At 37.2% G+C, this 25,851-nt stretch overlaps 1 protein-coding gene across 4 annotated transcripts; it reads left to right on the top strand.

Moving 5' to 3' along the window:
- The first annotated feature begins 1,899 nt into the window (after positions 1-1,899).
- On the top strand, positions 1,900-25,851 carry sept15 (septin 15). Of its 4 annotated transcripts, none has more exons than XM_043228267.1 (14): positions 1,900-2,178; positions 5,078-5,174; positions 12,634-12,740; positions 15,979-16,079; positions 16,243-16,377; positions 17,967-18,084; positions 18,181-18,273; positions 19,058-19,154; positions 19,571-19,582; positions 22,423-22,474; positions 22,628-22,753; positions 22,899-23,034; positions 23,154-23,299; positions 24,237-25,851. In XM_043228267.1, the coding sequence occupies exons 1-14, from the start codon at positions 2,140-2,142 to the stop codon at positions 24,274-24,276; spliced, it is 1,299 nt and encodes a 432-aa protein (XP_043084202.1). In that variant the 5' UTR covers positions 1,900-2,139; the 3' UTR covers positions 24,277-25,851. The 4 variants fall into 4 exon arrangements, with proteins under 4 accessions (XP_043084202.1, XP_043084201.1, XP_043084204.1 ...); XM_043228266.1 differs by having other exon boundaries at positions 1,901-2,178; positions 5,075-5,174; XM_043228269.1 differs by lacking the exon at positions 19,571-19,582 and having other exon boundaries at positions 1,901-2,178.

The following is a 25,851-nucleotide window of genomic DNA, read 5'->3' as shown; positions in this document are numbered from 1 at the left end:
AACGCAATCTTTCATATTTTTTTGTTCCTTTAATATCTATTTTGCATTCACTTGCACTTTTGCCTTAAGTAATTATTGCATACTTTAAAACCTTCATCCAGCACTCAAAAAAAATCCTAATTACCTCTTTGTGAAAATGCTGAATATATTTGCATTGTATTTAAAAAACCTAGAGAATAAAAAAACCTTTAAAAACATGTTGAATCACATGAACTCTTCCCTTTTTCAGGTACTAATGCAATAAACGCTAACAGCATCTGCTGCTTTAATGGAGTCTTATTTCTGTACAAGCAGCAGCTGCCCTTTCAGACACATTGTGTGAGCGTCCTCTCCATATGCATTAGATGTACATTTATATTGTAGCTAATCTTTAGTATTTGCTTCACGTTTGTGTAGTTTTAATGCTTTTGTTTGTAATCTGCTCTAGATTTGTATTACTTCCAGATCCCAAGAAACAGAAGAAAGCAGAGATTCAGAAGAATCTATTCTGCATGGACCCTGAATATAAATGGATCCAACGGGCTTAGACAAGAAAAAATGATTGAAGATCAACAAAATGAATCTGTCTACAAATAGAAATTTCTTTAATGTATATGCACGCACTTGCATATTTGCATAAATGCAAAAAAAAAAAAAGAAAAACGAATGAATTGTAACATTTTAGACCGTTATTATTGTGATGTGCATTATTTGAATATGTTGATTTAATCATTATCAATAATATTATGTCAATAAGCTACTGATTTGATGCAAATTGTAAATGAGCCGTATTATAAGCAATAGAGAATATTGCATACGGAAGTTGTCATATGTGTGGAATTCATTTTAGTGTCACCCGTTTTATATAAATATTTACTTTACAATTTATTTCAGGTTTCTTTACAATTATATTAAACTCTGTCAAGTAGCATTTACTTCAATTATTTTAATAAAAACATTTATATTCATTGAAAAATGTCTTCGATTTCTTTCTTTCCGCTGGTGTGCAATGCTAAATCTAAAGTAAACTTTAAAAAATAAAATTAATAATCAGACATTTAAAATTTCCTGTTCGGGAAATAGAATAGCATATTGTCATGATGACAAATGGGACGCGTTACAGTTTACAAATTCTTGAATATTTCACTAAAAGGAAATGTATCCTTACCGAACATATAAATCAACTCATAATCACCGCAATTTTGTACACATATATATGTATGTGTACGATATATACATATCTATGGGTTTGCCAACCGCCAATAAAACACCTAAGAAGAAGAAGAGAAGGAAAAGGATGAACACGCATCCCTGCTGAAGAAGTGTTTCTGATCGGAGCCACCAGCAGATGGCAGTAATGCACTGATTCCTCTTAAACGTTTATGCTGCAAATACGCAGACTGATGTCAACATATGAATAAAAAGAAGTCTTCTTTTTGAGGTTCTAACAAGTTCTGCCGTTTCTTTTTTGCATGGTTCTATGTCTAAGTCTTGCATAAATGCCTGCAGAGATCAGCCCCCTAAAGCTTAATAAGTGAATGAATCAGTGCTAACTTGAGTAAAACTTGAGTTCACGTCTGAACCAGTAAATCAAGCTCTTTGAGTATATTAGCGAGCAAGGGGTGAAGGTTTTGTATCTAATATTTAGTGACAGCCCAATTCAGATTATACATATATTTCCTGTCTTTTTATGAGATCTCAGTGCTGACAAAAAATATTTTAAATATTTATTATCCCGTTTTTAAGTATCGTGCATGCGTCTGCCGAGGCAACGTCACATACGGCATCTTTTTCATTTTCCCGCCACTACAAATACCACAATCCTTTGCGAAAATCCAGCGATCCAATGAAACGCATGGGTGGGCGGGAGTCTATGACATCACCTCAAGCGGCCAGTCGCTGACCAATGGGGCTTGCATTCTCGAGGAGGAGGACAATCGCCTTTCATGCTCGCAGCATTGTAACATTTTTCCCCGGCCGATGCTCGCATGCTTGTTTTTGTCCCGTGCACGTTCACCTTGCTTAAAAACCCATTCACTTAATCCAAATCCGAATCAGCCGTTGGGGTTCATCATCGCTTCAGCACGCGACCCTTTTTGAGTCGACTCATCTTTTTATGCCTGATCTATTGGGATTCGGAGTGGGTGTTGTCACAGGACAATGATCGAGAGACCCGACTCAGCTGTTTCCAGCGTTGCGGTGAGTACAGTTTTCATGCATTTACCCAAATATGTCCAGAATATATATCTTAAGGCACATCTGTTTTATGGATTCATGGTTTTGCGTAGTAGTGGGCGAATTGGTTCCTAGCGTGACTGCCCCTCTAATCAGCTATATGTTATGGCAAGCCGCTTTCACATTCATTTCCTAAAACCAACAAATATTTTATTGGTAATTTCACCAAAAGCTATTTAACAGAGGATAGTATTTTTGTTAATGTTATCCAGTGTCATCTAGTAGGCTATTTAATTAATGACTCTTTCATTGCAGCTATTCTTTTTCTGCTAGCCTTTATTAAGTCGCTGTTTCTCTATTAACGATTGCAAATTATGTGGAAATGTGTGGTAATTGTTTGTAGTACTAGCAAAAAGGTAATAGCAACAGTCGGAATACAGTGCGCAGATTCCCATAGAATTTAATAGCTAATATTTGCAGCTTGTCACAGCAAAGCAAACTTGACTGGTTAAGGAATAAGCACTAGTGTTAAAAACAAGTGTTTTCGCTATTGCATTAATTTAAATTAGAAATGACTAATAAGTACCAGTTACATTAAAGTAGCCGTTGTTAAGAAATAATTGTGAAAATAGCTTGCCATAATCGGGGGTCTATAAACTTGATTCAGACCTGTATTTTATTGATGAACGGCTATGGGTGAAGTGAATTATGTCACATGTGCCCAGCTCATGTATTAAAATGTTGTAATTTTATCCAAACCATATGGAGACTAAAAATGAGCTCCTCAGAATCATATTTGTAAAGCCGAACAATCCTTGCATTTTAAACATTACACTCTATCAAAGTTTCCTCCTACCGTAACATAGTTGAGGCATATGTGAAATGGTAAATCGCATATTTTAAAGTAAACCTGCCTTTTTTTTGACGGGGGAGTCTGTTGTGGTTGCTGTTGCACACATAATAATATGCTGATTATTATTGACCTTAAGACAGATGATCGTGATTGCAGATGCATACAAATGTGTTTTAGGAGCGCAATAGTTGGCGTGTTAATAGCTATTTGGAGCGAATGAGAGCGGCGGGCTCTAAGCATGATGCGCAGCTCTTGCGGAGAGCGGTGAGTGGAGATGCATTTCAATGGGGTTAGAGAGAACGGCAGCCAAAAACTGTCACCGAGCGTATATCACAATCCCATCCGCGTGAACTTGAAGGAAACCCACTTCATATGTGCGCTTAAAATCGAAATGGGGCCATTTGTTTGAGTAATTGCAAAAAGTGAAGCTGGTTCGGAGAAGTCTAGCATTTTCTTTGCAGATGCAGATTGACATTATACACGGTTATAGCTTTTAATACCTTTTGGGGCCATTATATTTAGGGTCCTCGTATTATCTGTTTTATGCATACTTCAAAGGATGAATGAAGTGCTCGAATGTTAAACCTGTTCTGAATAGTAAGCTTGTAAACGCCTACAATTTTCCCACCTACACTATCTGTCCCGTTCTCTGCATTGCACATGGTGGGGGAGAGGGGATTCGATAATCAATGATTCGATTGGCCCATTTAGTCGGATGTTTTGTTGTTTGCCGTGCTGGCCATCAGCGACATCAATCTTACAGTTATGTAAGAGCGCTTGAAGAGAGAAAGCATGGAAAATGCCCTGAGCTGTTCTCAGAGAAAGGCTATTTATAGACTGCTGTATGAATTATATAGTATGGTTTTGAAGAAGATGCTGTTGCATTTTGCCCATAAACTGTTAGAGGTTTCGTTTTGATATTTTGGTCTTTTAAAGGCATATAGTTCACACAGAAATCCAATCATTTATTTATGCATGAAAACTAAAATACTTAAATTACCACGTTGTAGCGTTGTAATGTACAATTTAAAAAAATACTTTTTTAGATTTTTCTAAAGATTCCATTTTAATGGTATTATTAAATTGGTGTATAAAGATTAATTTAAGTGAGCAATATATAATGTATTATCTTTCTATATATATATATATATATATATATATATATATATATATATATATATATATATATATATATATATAATTAGAGATACATGTTATCAGCCAGTATTTTTTAATTTTATTTATTGGTATAATAATTTACCATAAACCATGAAATCTGACAACATTTATTTTTTTGTGTGAACTATAGGAAATAAAATGTTTATCTATTGGGCAAATTTTGGTTTAGATTGGTTTAGTACGTCTGTGGCCAAAAAGAGTTAAGTCACCCTGATAACTGTAGACCAGCCCATTCAAAATATCTCTCTCTAAATGATAAGCACGGGCCCTACTAGTTGGTTTTCCATTGGCCTGTCATGCATTAGAAGCTCAGCGGAGCCAAAGCAGAGCGATCAATTGTGTTTGCCTCGTCTAGCGTGTGCTTCAGCGCTGTGCTTCCGAGAGCATGAGATTGCAAGAGACGGAAAGCGACAGAGAGAAAGGGATGGAGGAGCTCGAGAAGGACTTACGGCTGGACAAGGCGCTGGCTGTGATCTGGAGTGAAATTCACTGTCTCCATGACGACATTGAGTTTATGATGGATTTGATACGAAACGTAAATGAGCATGTGGTCTTCTCCCCATCCCATGTGTCGTCCCTTCCCCGGCCTCCAAAGTTTGTTTATGGGCTAGAAAAGCGCTCCACGTCCTTGTTTTGGTGTGTTACTTTCTTATGTCTTCAAAACGGATCCGTTTACGTGTCCTCAAATTAGCAAAACTCCATGTTCTCCTTTTGTTGTGGTAGATTAGGAGTCATTATCCACCGTAACTAATGTTAATATTAGCGTAGCCTTTAATATCTTTCCTCTGAAGTCTTCTTGAGCCCTGTTTTGAGAGGGATAACAGTAATGGTGGAGCCGTTCTGCTCTATAATCAGTGGAATGTGGAGTAAAGCTGTGTTCTCTTCCAGCAGAGGAATCTGGAGGGTTATGTCGGCTTTGCCAACCTCCCCAACCAGGTGTACAGGAAGTCTGTGAAGAGGGGGTTTGAGTTCACGCTCATGGTTGTCGGTAAGTCGCAAAATTCTTTTTGCTCACCTGTGAGAAAGTCAAATGTTTGCAGATTGACGTTTTCTTTTGTGCTTCCGTTTCCAGCTGAATTAAGTTTGTTGATGTAATTGAGAATTCACGTTTGCGGTTCAGTTTCAAGTACTTTCCTCAAGGTTGTGAAACTGCATTATGTTTACGGAAAAGCGATCGTTAATGCTGTTTTTTTTCTTTTTCAACAAAAAATGGATGTGGATGTGCCTTTAGAAAACACTGAGGAAACATTCATGTAACGTTGACATGCAGTTTGACATTGCAAGAAAGCTGTGAAACTTTTTTTTCTATTAATTTAATGCTGATAATGTATAAATTGTATGTATTTAGTCCTGCGTTGATCTATTATTTATGCTAGATCAACTTATTGTACTAAGGACGCGAAAAGATGAAAACAAAAAAAGACAAGATTTTAACATTCGCGTCTTGAAAGGATTGTGACGTCATAATTAATTATTTTTTTTTGTCTTATGGTAGTTCGTCGCGGAAAAGAAAATTGTAAAATGCGATGGTAACAGGACTGTAGCTTAAACAAAATTTTAAGCTATTTTAATAATGCATAGAAGAATAAAAATCACAAAAAAAGACCACACCATACTATATAAAAGACAAAATGCCGATTTTTAAATTTCTAAAACTTGCTAATACATTTTGATAAATTTAATGATAATATTTGAACAAGAACAGGTCTAATACGGCATAATAATAAAAATGTAACCAAAAAAACCCAGTGATGTCGTCATTAGCCATTATTTGAAAAAGGTTTTCTTTATATACATGAAGAACACACATGGTACTAGTTTTTTTTAAATTGGCGCGCAGAATGTGATTGCTGTGGTTTGTTATTTGCTTCAAGGAAATAGTCTGTGGTTTGAATAAAAGTGTTTAATTTTTTTTTTGTTTTTGCTGGTGAACGAATGAGTAAATGCCCACAAAGAAGAGGAGATAGACGAGAAATGCTTGAATGATCAATGCTGTTGTCTCCATCACGCACTCTCTGTGGTTTGGATGCTGTGACTAAAGCTGTATTGGAAATATGGATCTTGGTGACATAACTGCTGCGGAGCGCTTCGCCATAGTAACGGGGCATGTGTCTGTTAGCTCTTGAAGAGGGTTTGCTTTCCAGCTCTGGTGTCAAATAATTCTTATTAATTCTTCTATTCCTCTTCCAAGTCGTTACTCATTCCGCGTCTTTGTCTCTCACTCGTTCCCTTCCTCAGTTATATAGCCTAGTTGTCTAGTTTGAGGTTTCCTGTTTGGTTAACCGGCCTTTTTAGACAGTTGTACTGGTGCCAGGAGTTGAGTCGCACTAGTCTTTGTAGAAAGCCAGTTGTGTTGCTGTGAAGATGTGTTAAGTAAATTTACAGCGCTTGCAATTGTACATATGCAGTCACATTAGCAATATTTTAGCTAAATTTTACTGGTTAAAATGGTCGTTATAGTAGCAAAGTTACTTTCAAACTTTCATCAGTACAGTGAAATTGTGTAACCATCTTTTTTTTTTTGAACTGACATGAAATTACCACAGAACTTTTATCCCTGACTGTTTAGACAATTTAGTCTTTAGCTGGTCTGTTTGTTTTTGGTTTTGTAAACATTGATGATTACAGTTTGAAATTTGAAAAAATCTTAGAATATTTGCATAAAGAATAGCGGTTGGTCTTTGTTTCTCCTATATTTGTGAACTGAATAGTAAAAATACAGTATAGAACACAGTAAAAAAACCTGTAATGTTGTGAATTATTATTATTAAAATTTAAAGTATTTTTCATTTTTATAAATTAATTATTTGTATGGTAAAGTTGAATATTCGGCATCATTACTCCTGTCTTTATAGTTCTTTAAAAATCATTATAATAAGATGATTTGCAGCTGAACAGCAACAAAGAATATTTTACTGACCCCGAATATTTGAATATTTATTAAATATTTATTTATACACTGAATAGTGCCACTGATCTCAATAAATGCTAACCTAGTATCAATATCTGTCTCTCAGTTCTCTTTATCTAATTTTGACATGCCACTTTTTACCTCAGAAACACGTTTCCCTCTCACCATAAAAAAATGTGTGTGTAATACACATATTATTTTTTTCGTATCTACTTAAAAACTGTCTTCAGGCACGTCCAGTGGCCTTTTAAAGGACAGAACTGAAAACTTGTCTTGTTCTCTTGTCACTCATCCTGACAGGCACCACAGGGCTTTGGCTGTGGACTCCATTTTTCCCTCCAAAATTTCAGGGAGGAAAAAATCTGTTTCCTGTCTTTTCTGTCTCTCTCTCTCTTTCAGCCTCCCTTGTGTTTTTTTTTTTCACAAGCATTTCCTTTCTTGAGCTTTCCCTCTCAAACCAGCTGGCAAAATGTTTCTTCAGGGAGAAAGCGTTTGGAAAAAGTGAAGAGTTTTAGAGGTTCGTTTTTCAAATTGAGTTATCTGAGGCGTGTTTGAGGTACAAGAACAGGCCACAAAAAGATTTGCGAAGTAAAATGAAATCTCGAAGTTTGCAGTCTTGTTAGAAATATGGTTTAGTACATTTTATTAACTGTTATTCAATCTGTGTGGTAGAATTCGCACCTGTACAAGCAATGAATAGAAAAAAAAATAAAAACTTCATGCATGTTTTTGTTAATTGCGCTGTTTGCATTCCTTCACGGTAACAACTCCAACAGCTGTGTTTGGACAAAACTTGAGATGTTTTAAGTGATGATTTTTCTAATCGGTAGCTGAAGTCTTCAGACTTGACATGTTGTTGAATTCCAAGTCGTTCGGAGAGATTCAACAAACACAACAGCAATTTGTCTGGAGTGGTTGCGCTACTGCTAAGAGCTACCACTTTTCTTGTACATTAGCGTCGTTCGGGTCGTCGTTCAAAAGGTCCCTGCCTGAAACACGGACACACACACAGGGAGGAGATTTTAATCCCTGGATTATGAAGCCAAAGCTTCCCCTCTCTGGCCTGCCAACAGGTCATCTAACAACCCGGTCATAGAGCTAAGCCTGTCAGACAGTCTTAGCCCACACATGCTAATGTATCCGCCAGAGCACAAACAAACACCGGCGTACCTCTGGGTTTTCAAATAAACACTCTTTTAAAGTTTTGAAAGCTTTTCAAGTTTATAAGTATTTTAAGCTTGTGTGTCTTTTGTGCAGAACTTGCTCTCGATGACTGTGTATGTATGTAGTGGAGTAACACCATTATACAAATCCCAAAAAATATTGTTTTCATTTGTAAAAGCCACCAGTGCTTTTGAAGTGTCTAATTGTTTCTTTGTTTACTATAATCTTCAGCATATTTATAAAAAATGAATCTAAATCCTTGCAAAGCAGCGTGACTTTCCAAATTGCAGAATTCACGGCAGCTTGCACGATTTACTAAACCACTTTAATATATAATGGTGAAATCTAACTTTAGAGATCTTCTGTCACATTATAGGGAAGAGTTTGAATGAGCTGCATAATGTTAACCACAGATTTCACGTAGGTTCCTTTAAAGCTGGACAGTGTATCGTAAGCAAGCTCCATGTGGTTAACATACCAACTTTTTAAATTATGCGAAGATTGCTATGAATCAGAACAATGGCTTTTGGAGAGCCATTACTCATTTCTTATCATTGCTCACTGTATATAACATTACAGATTCAGAACAGAAATCGATGCGCATGGCAGAAACATAGTCCATAGCTTAGGGCAGAATTATGTGTGTTTAAGAGGAACATCTCTTTTCCAAACCTGCATGTGAGTTAATGTAGCGTGTATATGTTGATCGAGCGCGTGCGGTGTGTAACATCACACGTGTCACCTCATGAATCTTATTTTCTATGTAGGTCAGATTGATTTTCCTATTTGAGCTTATGTGTGTGTGTGTGTGTGTGTGTGTGTGTCCGTGTGTGTCCATTGGAGTTTTTCAAAGCCTTGCTGATTGTTATCTCAGGCTGTTCGGCGATGAACTCTGACCTATGTTGCCGAACAATGGATCTTATCACTACAGGAGCCCCTCTCAGAAACCCAACTAAACACACACTTGCATTCTCTCATCCTTTAAAATCAGTAGCTGTACTAAATACTTGATCCTGAAACTCTAGTTGGTCCTGCCTGGTGTTATTTGCACCAGTAATTCAGCTTCATGTGTTGAGGTAGTCGGGCTCTCTGTCCGCTATCTGTTTGTTGAAGGGTTAAGCAACTGTATGGCAGCAGTGCTTGAGCCTCTTTTATGAGGGGGAAAGAGTGAGTGAGTGAGCGAGCAGAAAAGACAGCAAGACATGGGAGAGCTGGGATTGGATGGGGGGCAGGGCGGTGGAAAAGAGGTGGAGGTGGGGAATTGTCAGGATATCTGAGCCCAGTAATAGGCCCTGGGGTGCTTTCTGGCCCAGAGCGTGATGACAGGAAGAGGTAAAAAGATGAAAGTCAAGAAGAATGTACGGAATCTCTTGGAAAGTTTGTCGATTCGTCTCAGTCCTCCCATCCGCCCATCCATTTAGGGTAGTAGCAATTAATAATGGTAGAAAAGTAATTTTTCAGTCTAAATAGGGAAGTTTGATTAATTAATAATCAGTTATCATAAATTTAAAGCACTTTTCTAAATCATTAAATGGATAGCTTACCCAAAAATCTAAATTCTGTCATCATTTACTTACCTTATGACCTTTTAAACATTTGTTTAACACTTGACTATTTTAAAGTAAATGAAATGGTCATATTTTAAGATATTTTTTTAATATTAGCATTTTTTAAAATAAATAATTAATGGTTATCGCCATGAATATTGCCTTAGATGCTGGAATGGTGTTAAGAATGCAATGAATAAATATGAATCATTTTACATTGAAACAACGTGAGAGTGTGTAAATGGCGACAGAATTTTAAGGGTTAAGATGTATAGATTTTAAGGGTTATAAAGACTTGCAAACATACTGCATGAAATGCTGTTGATTTTAAAATATTTTTAAACACCATTCACCCCCACTTTTTCAAGCTCAATGCAAGCTGCGTTAAACTGGGTCAGGAAGTGATGCTAGCATGCCTCTTTTATTCTCAAATATCTGTTCCCCTTATAGCCTGTCTGGGTATAGTTCAGCGTAATAGGGTCTATTTATCTGCACTGTGTACCAGTCTATTAGTACTGCTATATAGACCTTTCCTCTGTTTAATGGTTTTCCAGTGTCACTGTTTGTCCCCGCTAGAGAAGCAGAAGTGCTGTATGCCTTTTGACTGCAGTAGTAAAAAAAAAAAGACGATAAAGGGTCCAAAACGAGACGGGGAGGTGAGTTCACTCCATTCATCCGTGCGTCTGATAAAGGTCAGCCAACTGTGAACTAGACCTGGATCCTTGCTGTGTGACTGAAGCGTCTCGTTTTCAGAGATCATGCGGACAGATATTTAATTAAAAGCGGGGATGAGGCTAATTGGGCCTGGTTTTGCCCTGAGGGGGTGAGAGGGAAAGAGAGGGAGAAACAGAGCGTTAGAGATATCTGGAGCTGGAGGCTAATCTAATTATTCTCACCCTTTAAAGCAGTGGCATTGGGATTTCATGAATGCATCCTGCTGTGCATACGTGTACTAATACTAGAGCTTTTACTAGCCTAAACTAACCTCTGGAAATGGTTTGAGCAAACAGATTTGCAATGAGTTTAGATTTTTATTATATAAACATTTATTATAATTATGTAAAGTGTTTTTGTGATATGAATGGTCGCAGAATGTATTTTTGTCGTAGTTTATCTAACTTTTACTTTATTTTTTTTGTTAACTGAAGCTAATAAAATTAGTTTTGATTTTATATATATTTTTAATATGATATTTACAAATGAGAAATGTTACTTTAGTAATTAACTAAAGTAAACTGACATTCTAAAATAAAAAACATATAAATAAAAATGACAAGAGCACACAACAAAATAAAATAAAAAAAAATTAAGTTAAAACTGAAAATATATAATCTAATTTGTAATGTTTATAAATATTATAATAGTAGCTTATATAAATAATACTAAAATAATGCCAGTGTGGCAGTAGCAATAGCCTAGTGTTCAAATCCTGGCTCAAAGACCATTCTCTCTCTCCCAGTTCACTTCCTGTCTGAGCTCCACTGTCATATCATAATAAAGACAAAACGCCAAAAGGACATCTTTAAAAATAACGCTAGTTAAAAGTACATTCGGAATACACAGAATGTACTGTACAAAATAAATCAATTTAAGTTTCTTTGTTAGGTTAAGTGAATCCTCCATTTGTTATTTGGGGCAGAAAAAAAGAAAAGGTGTTGTTTCCCTATGGTTTTGTGTGTTGGTACATGGCTTCCATTAAAATGCCAATGTAAGTGCAGACAGACCAAACACTACTCTGTCTCTCTTTATCTGTCTCTCCTCCCCGCTTTCCTTCTCTTCCACTGGTTGCCTCAGTTTCAGGTTGCTGACGTCCTCTCATCTTCCACTCAACCCCACACACATAGATGCTTTCACAGTCCAGTCCCTCTGTCTTGTTTAGGTAAGTCTTTGTAGCCAGAGGCAAGGAGGCGTAAATTTACTTAGCAGACAGAGGGTGGGTTTGGTGTGTGTGTGTTATCTCTGGCACGGCACAGAGAATCTTTTAAGTGTGTATATGTCCAAATGTTGAACCGTTTTGGCTCCATGGGACACACTGGTAACTGCACATACTTTTGAAAATTGGTTCATGTTATAACCAAGCCTATCAATCTCAATGAACAAATAAAGTTATTTACTTCTGAATATTGGTTTCTTCTTACAGTTGGTAAATGTCCATATCAGGCTTAGTGTAGTAAATGAATAAGGCAAGATTTGGAAGCTCGGTAGCAGAGGATTGTCAGTGGGAAGATTGTTTATTGAGAGAAGGAGCTTTCAACACCCCCTCTTGAAGCCTAGGATCAAGCTTGTGTCAAAAATGTGGAGTGAGAATGTGTATTTGAGTGGGTGAGGAAAGTACATTGGTGGTCTTTTCTGCCAGATGAGCCCAAGCATTCCCCTCCCCCAATTCATGAGACGTTCAGAATGACACAGCTTCTTGCTCATCAGTTGTAAAGAGAAATGTGGAGTTGGCTAGAGGGAATGGAGCAAGCAATGTTGTATTATTACTTCAGAATAAAAGTGCTTTCTCTCTCTGTCTTCCTCTTTGTCCGCGCTGTTTTCCCAATATACCCATGAATCTGCTGTCATTTGATTGCTGTCTTCAAGATTTTCTGGCTAGGGTCCCACATGTGCCATTAGTTGGCTCAAAAACAACAAACTAATTGTGTGTTTCTGTGTGGGTGGATGGATGTGAGAAAGCTTGTGAGGATCTGTAGAGAGTCTCATATTCATCACCTCCTGTTTTTAAGTATGGGTGTCTCCGTCTGTCTCTTGCATTTGGCATTTCATTCTGGCACAAATTAAGCACAGCCACTTAACATTTTTTGTTTGCTGCTTTTCTGTTCTAGGTGAGTCTGGACTGGGCAAATCCACGCTTATCAATTCCCTCTTTCTGACAGACCTGTACTCCAAAGACTACCCTGGCCCATCTCAAAGGATCAAGAAGACTGTTCAGGTATGTCTTTTTTAGCTGACATTTGACTTCTGATACTGATCGAGTGATCTTCCCTTTATCTACCACTATCTCCATGTTAGGTTTCTCTCTCTTTCTTCCCTTACCTTTGACCCTTTATCTCCAGCCACCATTATCTTCCTCTGCCTTGCATCCAGATGTGACAGAGAGTAGCCATGAGGGAGGCTTCTTAGGTCTGATTTCTTATTCTTACCTTGGACCAGAAGTCGGCAATCTTTTTGCCATGAACAAAGTGCACCATTCAAGATGAACTGCGCTACCTAACTGTGCAACTTCATGTATAATGCAGGATATCAATCTGTTTTCTTGCATGCCCTTATTGTTGTGCTACAGGAACCAATTTTTGGTCTGAGGTGAATTTGTCAAAACTGGCCTGTATGGTACTGTCAGCAAACAAATCCAGTCTGCATGATCCAGGGTTAGTACATACAGTTTGGACTCAGCTGAGCAGCTTTGTTTTGCTACTTTTTGGTGGTGCTTGTTAGATTAGCTGCATGACCTTATTGCATTAAACACACTCACACAGTCTGGATTGCTTTTTGTCTTGGCAATTTCAAGTCAACCAGCATGCAAGTGCATTGAGACAGCTGGAGTGCAGAGCACCAAGCAGGCTCAAGCAATCACAAACAGATTCCTTCCTTCTATAGGTCTCAGGCCAGAGCAAATGCTCACAGACTTCCCAAAGGAAAGAGACAGCAGAGTTTTGACCTTATATGGATTTGATAAACAGGACGAGAGCAGATGCTGAGGCTGGAACATCAGAAATGGGGGAGGATACACTCAAAAGAGCTTGCGGTATGATGGAGTGACTCAATTGGAGTGGTTTTTTGAAGAGGATGGGAGGGGTAATATGAAGGGGTCTAGATTCCACTGGAGGCAAGTAGAGTTCAGTAGAAGGTCAAGAATTTTCCCACGAAACCCAACACCCGGCAATGACTTTCCCACCACCCTTGAGATGGGACATGTTTTGAGGCCGCCCAGCCCTTTCTGGGGTTTAAAGTGCAGACATTCTCGATTCTCCTTTATTTTGATGAACAAACTCTGTCTTTGTTGACATCATGACATCAAGTTCACCGTTGAGGTTTGGATCCAAGTTGTTTTGGATCTTGGTCAAACTTGGGTGGGATGAAATGACACCTTAGTGTCCAACTTGAAAAAGATGTCTTATCATGTATGTACATCTCATGGGGAAATATTGAAATTCAAAATACTTAACTGTCTGCCATACTTATTTTGCAGTAACATATGGATGTCTAGTTCTGCCTTTATCCTTCAGAGTTTAGCTCCAATCTTAATTAAAAACACCTGAATTGGATCATGGTCTGACAGATTACTAGACATTAAAGGGCAAGAGTGTTAAAGACCCTTCAAGAGCAAAATTAGTTGTCATATTCAAATGTGGTTTATTTATGCTCCTTTGTTTTAATGAGAAGCACAGGTTTTCATCATATTGTATCTGTTTACATGGATCAAAGTTCGGGGGTTGCTTATTTAGGGTTATTTGCTTTTCTCACAGCTGTGCAGAAACCAACCAAAACAACCTCCACATCATCTTACAGTTTAAATCCAGCAACTGTGGCATCTATCACCCAACATCTAAACAAATTCATTCTCATTTGGAGATGGGGTGTAAAACCAAGGTGACAATCGCTTGTTTCCACTTGAATTCTGTTAAACATTCGTCCAAGGTAGCACCTGTTTGTTTATACCAAAAAAACTACAAGAGATTTTATATTCAATCTGTTCACTTGCAATAGTTTTACCTGGATTTCACAAATGAAATCTCTGGCATTTTCAATTTTCCTCTTCAGACCTCATTTAACCTTCTCTGGCACTTGTCCTGGTGGTAGGATGCTTTCCGCCATACACTTTGTCTTCTGCTGTTCCACCATGAATGCCCGTGGTATAAATTTGTCAGCCTGGCCAAAGGCCATGTTGTGATGTGTGGTTGTCTAGTCCTCTGTGGTCATTTCAGGCAGGACACAGAGTCAGCGGCGAGAGTATTTATATTCCAAAACAATCTGCAGTGTTTGTCATAGCAGCCACACAAGGGCCACTCTGGTTGCGTCGAATGAAAGTCTTAACATTTTTGTGGCTTTGTGTTTCTTACATTTTTCATTTATTTCTTTTTCTGTCTTGTTGCAAACTCAACCTGATATGCCTCATAAACGTCCTAGTTTGTGCGAGAATGCAAGAGCTTTATTAAGGTTCACTCCACTTCCATTCCTCGCTTTCTTTCATTTTCTTCTTAAGTCTCTTCGTTTTCTCCCTACTCTCCTCTTTTTGAAGAACTAAGAGAGTCTGTGGCTGTTTTTGTTAGTGAGAAAGTGTATGTGTGAATGAGAGTGCAGTTTTAGAAAAAGAGGGTCAGCCAGAAATAACCAGACCTGTGAGAATAAGCCGGTTTTTACTGAGAGCAGCTGAAATAACTTCAGGAGAGGATGAATCTAAATCATAGTGACACTGGAGATGACACATTTCAATGTCTCTCCTTGGTGCCTGACACTAGCCTAACCTAGAATGCAACTAATGTAAAAGATGACGCAGAAACATCTGTTGCTAGCAAGAGAAAGGGTGATTTATAACTTGACGTCATTTTAAAAATATGTTTGTTTGTAGCAGCAGAGACTTTAAAGATGTACCTTTTAATACAATATACTAGTCAATATCTCACTATTTGTTGGATTACTTCTACCTGAACTGTACTTATGCACTATGTAGCCTACTCAACCACATAGTATACAAATTTTATAAGGTTATTTTGTCATTAAAAATCTTAAACTACAAGCCACTCCGTCACGTTATTAAAGCTGCGTATTTAAAATGCTCTTTTTTTTAGTATGAATACGCTACTATACAATTAAACGTCACAAAACACATACTATAGAACATCATAGAAAAGTGGACATGTATGCAATTTAGGATGCACTTCGTTACCTTATAAATGCTTATTTGTTATTAGCATCTTGTATATGACGCACAGATATAGCATTCATCAACATTTACGTTCAGTGTCGTCTATGACCTTTTGGTTTGATGCAGGTGCAAAAGTATTCATTTTTATGCGCAAACCAGTATCTCTCTACTCGCATGTTTGTGGTTTGATTTAGTTAGCGATGATGTTGTGCCAGTGACATGAATCTGGACCTAACTGGCAAGATTGCTGTCACAGGCTAACTCGCATTTCCTGTGTTGACAACTTGTGGTCCTGGTGTTTTAGGTGGAACAGTCCAAAGTGCTGATAAAAGAGGGGGGCGTCCAGCTCACGCTGACCATCGTCGACACACCAGGGTTTGGAGATGCAGTGGACAACAGCAACTGGTGAGTTTGAGAATTTCGGGAGCATTTCAGTTTCTTAGACAACAGAGTAAATCTTGTTGGGTGTTACATATGATGGTTTGATGGTTTTACAGGCTGGTATGCAGTGACTTCTCAATCTTAGCCTTTCATCTATCCTTCTCTTTTTTTTTTTTTTTTTTCTCAGCTGGCAACCTGTCATCAACTACATCGACAGTAAGTTCGAAGACTTCCTCAATGCTGAATCCCGGGTAAACAGGAGGCAGATGCCTGACAACAGGGTGCACTGCTGCTTGTACTTCATCGCCCCCTCTGGTCACGGGTGGGTACTGCACACTGTACAAACGAATGAATCAACCAGCTTAAAATAGAAGCAGCACACACACGTCCTGATTTACACATTTTGCACTTTGCTCAGGAGTGGGATGATGCAGGAATTTTGTACATGAATACCGTACGACTGTGGTACAATGAAGACATCAGAACATCAGACTGTGCATTGATTGAAATGCATTAACGGGTGAAATAGAGAGACAGAGGACATGTGAGCACAGATGGAGATGCATACTACCCACACCCAGATCCAAAAGCCTTACATAATGCCTACTAAACTGGGCCTAGCGTATGATGGGCGTTGACTCATTTATTTTTGAAAATGAACAGCTTATTTGGCCCATTTCTGCTGAAAATTGTTTTTTTTTTTTTTTTCAATATCAAAAATGATTTGTAATTAAATTTAATTGCAGGATTATTATTTTATTATTATTATAGTGGGTGTTTTTAATGCAGTTATCTGTGGGGGTTTTTTAAGGAATAGTTTTAAATTTAAATAAAACAAAAAATGTTTCTCCAAACCTTCCTTATGTTGATAGTAAAAAAAAAAAGACATTTTGAAGAATGCTAGTAAACATTTAATGGTCCCCATTGACTTCCATAGTATTTCTTTCCCTACTATGGGAATCAGTGTGGACCAACAGCTGTTTGTTTCTTCAAAATATCTTTTATGGTGTTCAACATAAGTAGTAATGTAAGTTACTTTCTTTAGTAATACGTTAGTAATTTATCATCTGTTTTCTTTGTGTAGACAAACAAAGCACGATTTACATACAGTATTGCGTGACCCCCGTTTCTACAAACAGCTATTTTCTTGCATGCCCTTTCCGAGACTCCACCATGAAGCAGCATTCATATCTCTGTGACCTTTGTGTTGCATCTTCAGTCTTGACATTCCTGAAATGTATAAACAGCCCCTCAGCTGGCCCCCAAAGCCACAAAAACACACACACACACACAAACCCTGCTTAGTGTAAGAACAGCCTCTTTGTCTGGAAACCCGAATGAAAGTGATGCAAAGAAAGACAGAGTGAAGGCCTCATTCCCTCCATGACATAATTTTTCTGGTTTGGAAGGAAACGATGAGAAAACGTTCAGTGCTGTGTGGTGGCGGCTCTGTGCTCTGCTCTGTTTATTCATGCCCGTTTCTGCTGCCTGACTTCTTTCAATTCTATTGCATCACTTCAAAAGACACTGATCATTTTTGCGATTTGGTTTGTGTGTAAGCTTTGCAGACTTAGCCAATGTTTTGCTTAACCTTACTGTTACTGACACTGTTCATTATATTCATATTTTTATTCTTTTATTTTTTTTCCGCCCATTGTTTCGTGTAGTTCTCGTGGTTTCTCTACTTTTGCTTTTAAGACTTTACAGGATTATGGATTTACAGGATTATTTATTTATACTTGTATTTAGTTATTTTACATGACTTTCAGTATTAAGTAGTTAAACAGTAGTTTTATGAATGTTAAGGTAAATATTTAAAATAAATGTATATTGTCTAAATAATAATGTATTAGCACCAAAACAAGCATAAACCGTTTGATTCAGTTCACTTATATTCTAAACCTTTTCCAGGCTGAAGCCTCTTGATATCGAGTTTATGAAGCGTCTTCATGACAAAGTCAACGTTATCCCGCTCATCGCCAAGGCCGATACTCTCACGCCAGAGGAGTGCCAGCTGTTCAAGAAACAGGTAAGTTAATGTGTGATTTTTATATTTTACAGCTGATGGCTTGCATGTTGCAGTTTTTCTTAAGTGCTACAAATACTACTGATCTCTCGTAATTAGATTATGAAGGAGATACAGGAACACAAAATCAAGATCTACGAGTTTCCCGACACGGAGGACGATGAGGACAGCAAACTGATCCGAAAGATAAAGGTAAAGACTCGATCCGTTTGCTCAGCAGATAATTATAGGCATTAGTTTATTCATTATGAATAATAACTAAAATGATCAAAGATGAGATCCCCAAATTTGGTAAATGATAGTTTATAAATATGCTAAAATGTGCATGTAAATTATTATTTTTATATAATAATTGTGTGTGTAATTGTAATAATTATTATTATTATTATTATTATTTTTTGTATATTTTAAACAAAAAGTAAGATTTATCATAATTTTTAAAAGTAATTGCATTGTCTTCAGTGAATATAAAGCCCTGAAATACATCATCTGTTAGAAATAGATTTTTGCATGAACATTTTTCTTTAAGATTATATATGTATTTATGCAAAATCTTGACCATTTGGAAGTTGCTCATAGTCTAGTCTAACTATAAAAACAATTCAATTTATTACTCACAGTAAGAATCCTGAAAATCCTGTAAAAAAAAAAAAACTAGTGTTAACATATACAACCTTATTATGAAGCCTTACATAAATCTTCCATTTTGAATTTGACAACACGAAAACAATGGGAAATGTTTTGTCTTTAAAGTCTGTAATTATCCCAGCAGCGTCCGCAATGTTTTTGTTTCTCTAGGTTAACTTGAGGTTATTATTGAGGACACGCAAACTGCTACAGAACCGATTTAGTTGCCTGACCCATCTGTGGCTCTGAAGTTCAATGCGAACCTACGTCAGGCCCCCTGTGTCTGTTCACTTTCTCTGTGTGCGGTCGATACAGGCCTGCTTTAATTAACTGCGGTTTGTATCAACAGGAGAAGATGCCTCTGGCCGTGGTTGGTAGCAACGTAGTGATCGAAGTGAATGGCAGGAAGGTCAGAGGGCGTCAGTACCCCTGGGGTGTGGCAGAAGGTACGTGCCGCATCAGCGTGGCCCATATGAGTTTGTCAAGAGGACTGTACCATTTCTCAAGAGAACAGGGGTGTCCCAGTGCGTGTGAAACAAGTGCATGGGCTTGCTGGACGATTTTTGGTCGAATTACCAAACGTGAGGGGTTCTGGAAAAGGGAGGACGATGAGGACTTAGGTTGTCACTCAGAGAAAGATTGTCACCCCCTTTTTTTCATCATAGGCCACAAATGACTTGTTGTTGTGGTTTTACTACCCCCCACATTTCTTTCTTTACTAAGCTCTCCTCCCCTGAAAACTTTTTCATTTGGAATTGTTGTTGTGTGGTGAGCGAGTGTGTCTTTTTTTCCTCGGTTGTTTACGTGTCATTCTTTCTTTTCTCTTTTTTTCTTTCTGTCTGCTCTTTTCCATGACTGACAGAGGGCATTATTGGTAAACAAAACCATTTTTCATTTATTCGCTCTTCGTTAAGGCCTCCCCCCTCTCCTTCCTCTTTCACCTTTTTGCTGCTCAGGATCTTTGCTGATTGTCAGACTTGTGCTCTACAAATAGTCATGGAGAAACCTATAAGCTGCAGCCCCTATAGAAAATAGAGCAGCACTGCTCTCTAACACGTTTATAGGTTCTTAATTACCCTCTATGTAGGGCTGGATGATATAGCTCGAAAATTATATCTCGATATTTGGAGATGCTTATATTTTTGGTTATAATTTATATGTACAAATGACTGCCTTGGTTGAGATTTAGTGGGGGAAAAAAATTAAATTGAGTCTACATTACAAGTAAAAACATGAAAAAAAAAAATAATACAACGCATAAATTTAAGCTTTTATATCACATATATTTCAAATTTGGTCAAAAAAGGTATATTGTTATGGGATTTAATTTTGTAATATTTGTAAAGTGTGTCTGTATAATTCCGAATTACTTCATACTATAATATAATATATAATAAAAACAGTTGACATTTAAAATATAATTATATAGTTTTTAGTTTAGTTTTTTTAGGAGCATTTCTCTGCAGTGCTAATAAGCAAAAATATTCAACTGCAGATATTTTGTAGCTTCATAAATGAGAAGAGAGCAATAACCCAAAATAAAAAAAAAAAACATTTTAATATTTATGATGTTGCATTATGTGATTTTTGCCAGCAAAATCATTGCAAATACATCATAAATATTTGATTATATCACCCAGCCCTACTCACACGTTTAAACAAAACCTTGCATCCAGACATGCATGCCTCCCATTACTTATTTCCAACCCCATTCTTGGATTTAAATGCGTTGAGGGATACAAAATGTACCCCTGAGGTCGAAACATTTCTTTTTACATACACAGCTTTATTTTATAGTACATTGACATCTTCATTTATGAGCATTTCTGCCTCAGAACTCTGATGCGGGGTTGACTGAGTGCTAATGTTTCCATTCTAACCTCTGATCAACACTGTTTTAACATACGACCCAATATAAAAGACGCCGTTTTGAGGCACCATCTATACCTGTCAGCATCAGGAGTTATCCCACAAAAGAAGAAATTACAAATCCCATGATCCTTTTAGACATATGACTCCACCCCCGTCCCTCCTCCTAGCTCCATTTGGCTGGTCTCTCTGCTTGTCATCGCTATGCCATGTAACCCCTCCTACAACACGCCATTTTTTTTAGTCGTAGTAGCCCATGAATCACAGGTTGAGTGGGTGTTCCCTCGGGAGAGACTTTAGTCCCGCCCCTCCAACTGCTCTCTCACAGGTAGGTGGTTGTAGGAGATGATTGACACTTGGGGCGGTCAATCAGCATGGGTTCTCCTTATAGGTAAGATGCTCGCTTGGTAAAGCATCATAGGGCTCTGTAACTGCTGTAACGGTGCAGGTTAGACTCACAGAAAAGTCTCATCCTTTAACCATCTTTCAGAAAACAGTGTCCTTTTCCAGAATGCCATGTGATGATAACGATGTTTGATCATACATCCGTGTATGATCACATCACAGCGGTCTGAACTGCTAACCTGCTGTTTATTTTTGTGACCGTTTAACCTTTTGACGTATTCCGTTTTGATGTTTAATGACTAAATTGTGTTTTTCGTTTGATTGACAACCACCTGACCCGTGTCTTTTGATTTTTCGTTCGTCTGATATCGTTTTACTGTTACCTGATTAATTTATTGTTCTGTCAACAACCTCAGTGTCTGATCCTGTTCGTTCATAAATGTGATTTATCACTGTATTATGTTTGTTTTTAAACGTATTGGGATGCACTGATATCAAAATTCTCTCTGATATAAGCCCAATGTTTATTTTCATGTTATGGATGCTAATTGATAAGTGGCTTGTTGTAGAATTTGCTGTTTTTTTAAAAATAAATTAGGAACACAGAAAGCTTAAACTGTTCAAAGTGGATGTAGTGCTCGCTACGTAATGATAAAAATTATTATTTTTGTGTTATGGCGTATAATTGATAAATGAATAGTGGTTTAATGCTGCACTATTTAGTTAATAAATATCTAGTAATAGAATTATATACTGTTTTAATAAAATCAATTAAGAGCAAATACTAACAGCTAAAATAAAGGAATTCTTTAGTTAAATTAAGCGTCAAATTATCTTTCACAATATGTGACCCTTTGACCACAAAACCAGTCATAAGAGTCCATTTTAAAGAAATATTTGATTATATTACGTTTCATCTGAAAGCTGAAATAAATAAGATAAATAGATCATTTTGACCCATACTATGTATTTTTGGCTATTGTGACAAATATACCCATGTTATTAAGAATGGTTTTGTGCTCCAGGGGCGTATTTTGACTTTTCAGATTTACTATAGATGCAAAGGTTATCTAAATGTAAAAATAGAGCTAAATGAGCATGCAAAATTACATTTCTAATATTGAACGATACTGATAAATTAAAAAAAAGTTCAGCTGATATGGGACTGATATATCATGCATCCCTGTTCAAATTAGTTTTTGACTGCATATTTTAGTAAAATCAAGGTCTCATTAAGTGTCTATCATAACTGCATACATCAACAATAATAATGCATTTTCATGTGAACCTATTATTTTTACAATTAACAGTTTTACAGCATTATATGTAGTAGTCCTGCACATATATATGCAAGTAGTGCCTACTTTTTTTTTAATTGCTTTAAATATTGCATTTTGAAGTTTTAATGAAATCTGATCAATTAAATGTTAGAGATGTTAAAGTTTTGAAGGGTTTGAAAATCGGTGTGATATTAAAACCATGTATTTCTTCCTGTTTCAGTGGAGAACGGTGAGCACTGTGACTTCACAGTCCTGAGGAACATGCTCATCAGGTGAGAAACAACGTGACGTGGGACATGAGAAAACTGTGGAAAAAATATTTTCTATCCAGGCTCAGCCTGACAAGTTTCCAGCGTCAGGTCATTGACAGTGAAATGCAGAACTTTTGATCAAAGTTTAACCTGTCATCAAACAATCCTTTGCAGGACGCACATGCAGGACCTGAAGGACGTGACCAATAACGTTCACTATGAAAACTACCGGAGTAAGAAACTAGCAGCCGTCACCTGCAACGGGGTCGATGCCACCAAGAACAAGGGCCAGCTCACAAAGTACGACAACGATAAATGGTTTTTGCCCCAAGAGGTCCTAAATAGCCCTTTCCCGTGATAAAACCAGCAAAGCTTGCTATCAAAAGTCTGAGTAATGCTACATTTCTCCACCTCTGTTACAATTGCTGTGATGTCTTTCTTGTAGGAGTCCCCTGGCCCAGATGGAGGAGGAGAGGAGGGAGCATGTGATGAAGATGAAGAAGATGGAGACAGAGATGGAGCAGGTCTTTGAGATGAAGGTCAAAGAAAAGAAGCAAAAGCTGAAGGACTCTGAGGCAGAGGTGTGTGTTTGTGAGGAGGCTTTTGTTTCTAGTTCCAGTTGATGTGAGCTTCTTTTTTTTTTCTCCCGTTGCGCTCTATATTTGTAACTTCACAAAAATCTTGGCCGTCTTTAATGCAGTTGGAGCGGCGTCACGAACAGATGAAGAAGAATCTAGAAGCTCAGTATAAAGAGCTTGAGGAGAAGAGGCGCCAGTTTGAGGAGGAAAAAGCCAACTGGGAGGCCCAGCAACGCATCCTGGAGCAGCAGAAACTTGATGCATCAAAGTGAGCCTCTCGCTGTTCTTTCATCTCAATTCCTCAGTGTCTTGCTTTCTCTTAAAATAGTCTTTCTGTAGCTCTCTGTATTATTCAGTCCCTAAATTATGCAGTAAACTTTTTTTTTTTTTTTTTGTTAATAAATACATAACCGCACTGATACCAGCAGGCTGACTGTCCCATTTGTCTCTTACATCCAAAAAAACTGGATCACTTTGGAAATCTGTATTCAGAATCAGATTATAACCTAAAATAAAGTTTTAGCATTTTTAAAAAGTGTAATACAAAATTAATAGATATTTTAGTGTATTTAGGTGGGATTTTTGGCCAATATTAGGCCAATATTTTGTTAATGTTTAAGTTATGGTTTAATCAATACCCTAAGAGTTAAGAAGAAAAATAAATACGACCTCACGTTGTCAATAACCTTTACACACTGCCCCCGAAACGCTCATCCGTCATAAAAAATTCTGATTACGTTGATTTTTTTTCAGCATTTTTGCATCTGTAGCATGCATTTTGATGGGAAAGAATGACGAATACACAATAAACAGAAACACACACATTACATTTTTAGTTTTAGTGTGCAAGGACCTTTATTTTAGATATTCTGCATATTATGAATTGTCAAAATCAAATATTTTTTTTTTTTTAGAATTTCATCATTTTCAGTTTGCATATTAAACATGGACTACCATGTTTGGGGTCTGTTTTTATTTTCAGGATTTTTTTCTTTTTTTTCTTCAGAAAGTTCAAAAGAACACCAATTCTATTTATTTTTATAACTTAAATGCCTTCGCTGTCACTTTTGAAAAAGCGTAAAAAAAAGGTATTAATGTTAAAAAAATAAATAAATATTGATAATTACATTTCCTCAACTATAACTAACAATTAGCTATTTAATTAAATTTCTTCACCAATGTTTTTGTCTTTTTGTGTTTTTCAGGACAATGGAAAAGAACAAGAAAAAAGGAAAAATCTTTTAAGGCATCATGAAGCTCCATTCCTTACAAACCCAGAAACTCCTTGCATCTCTTTTGATGCTATGATGTGATGTCCTATGACCCCATAAGAAACACTCTCCGGGAGGGATATGGTACAGTTTACTGCACGTTCCATTGCATAAACAAAAGCTATGAAATTCAGGATATTTTTATAATCACATCCACGCACAACTTTATCTCCCTCTTCTGGTCAGCTATAATATAACGCCACATGCGCTTTTCGTCAAGAGCACGTTTTCAACCGTTCGATTCGAATGACAACATCGACCGACATTCGTTTTAATAACTTTTAATTCCAGTAATTACAAACAAAACTTGATCGCGTGATCATTTCTGACAGAACAGAGCCATTTCGATCTCGCACGTTCACACGTCTTGGTGATAAGAAGGTCTCGTGGTAGGTTTGCATGGGTGAGACAGAGAAGGAGACAGACGGACGGAAGCAAGTGCGACGCGTTTAAGCATGTATGTCTTCGTAAAAAGCAACGCTATGGATAGAAGGTCTCGTGACTGGTGTGTTTCTTCGGGGGTCATAAACATTAAAAGACTTGTTTTAACATTATTGCACAGCTAAATTATGACAATAACAGTTTTCCATGTTTTTTAAACCCATTTGCCGGCTGTGTACGTAGATAACTGTGTCCCTACCATAGATGGTGTTATACAAAATGGCATGATTGTCGATAACAATAGTCATTTTATTGATATGGATGGATATAAAAGAATTACAATAATATTATAGGATGTTGCTCGAACATTCTGCCTTAAAACTGCAGACTGTTTCTGCTCACGTTTTGTTTTATTTTTTTTTTTATTTTTATTATTGTGATCCGATTACGTCCCTCGATCTATACCTAAACTGATCTGAGACCAGTTTGTTTCATTTTAATAGTTGGGACTTGGATTTTTAGCTGTTGGGGCTGGTCCTAGATCAGGGCCTGATGGTCAGTTTTAACCCGAGTGAGTTCAGTGTATCTAAACGGATGTTATTTTAGCCATACTTACCCTTTGTAATAAACCCGCTTTACGTTCCAAGCGGAAATGAGAATGGAAGAGCTCTTTTGTTCCTGTTGGATAGTTTTAGATTTATTACACGCAGGCTCCAGGTCTTAACACATGCCAAACAGCAACGTATAGACGGCAAGGTGCACAAAACTCTTAATGCAAAGGGCAATAAACGGTCCCCGTGCGCCTCATGTGATCACACACTATTATATATTTTGCAGGTTTGTCATTATGCAAGTTTGAAAACACTCCGTTCTTCCTGTCGTGGATCGCTAAGCCACGCAGATGCTCTGAAGTACGTGTCTAGTTTATGGTTTTCATAGAACAGTATTCTGGGTAAAGAAAAAAAAAACTTTCTTTGACCACTCTACGCTTTTTTTTTTTTTTTTTTAAATAGTAGACCTGAACATGGCTTTAGATATGTTTGTTTTCTTATTATTTTTTGTATATGTATTCAATTTTCAATTTCCGATTGTATTTCTTCATGTTTTATCTTCAACTGTTATTCTTTCTGCCTAACTGTACAATATTAAACATGAGATGTTATGCTGA

The sequence above is a fragment of the Puntigrus tetrazona genome, chromosome 25, assembly GCF_018831695.1.
Source record: "Puntigrus tetrazona isolate hp1 chromosome 25, ASM1883169v1, whole genome shotgun sequence".
NCBI classification, from domain to species: domain Eukaryota; kingdom Metazoa; phylum Chordata; class Actinopteri; order Cypriniformes; family Cyprinidae; genus Puntigrus; species Puntigrus tetrazona.
This window is presented reverse-complemented; position numbering and strand designations above follow the sequence as displayed.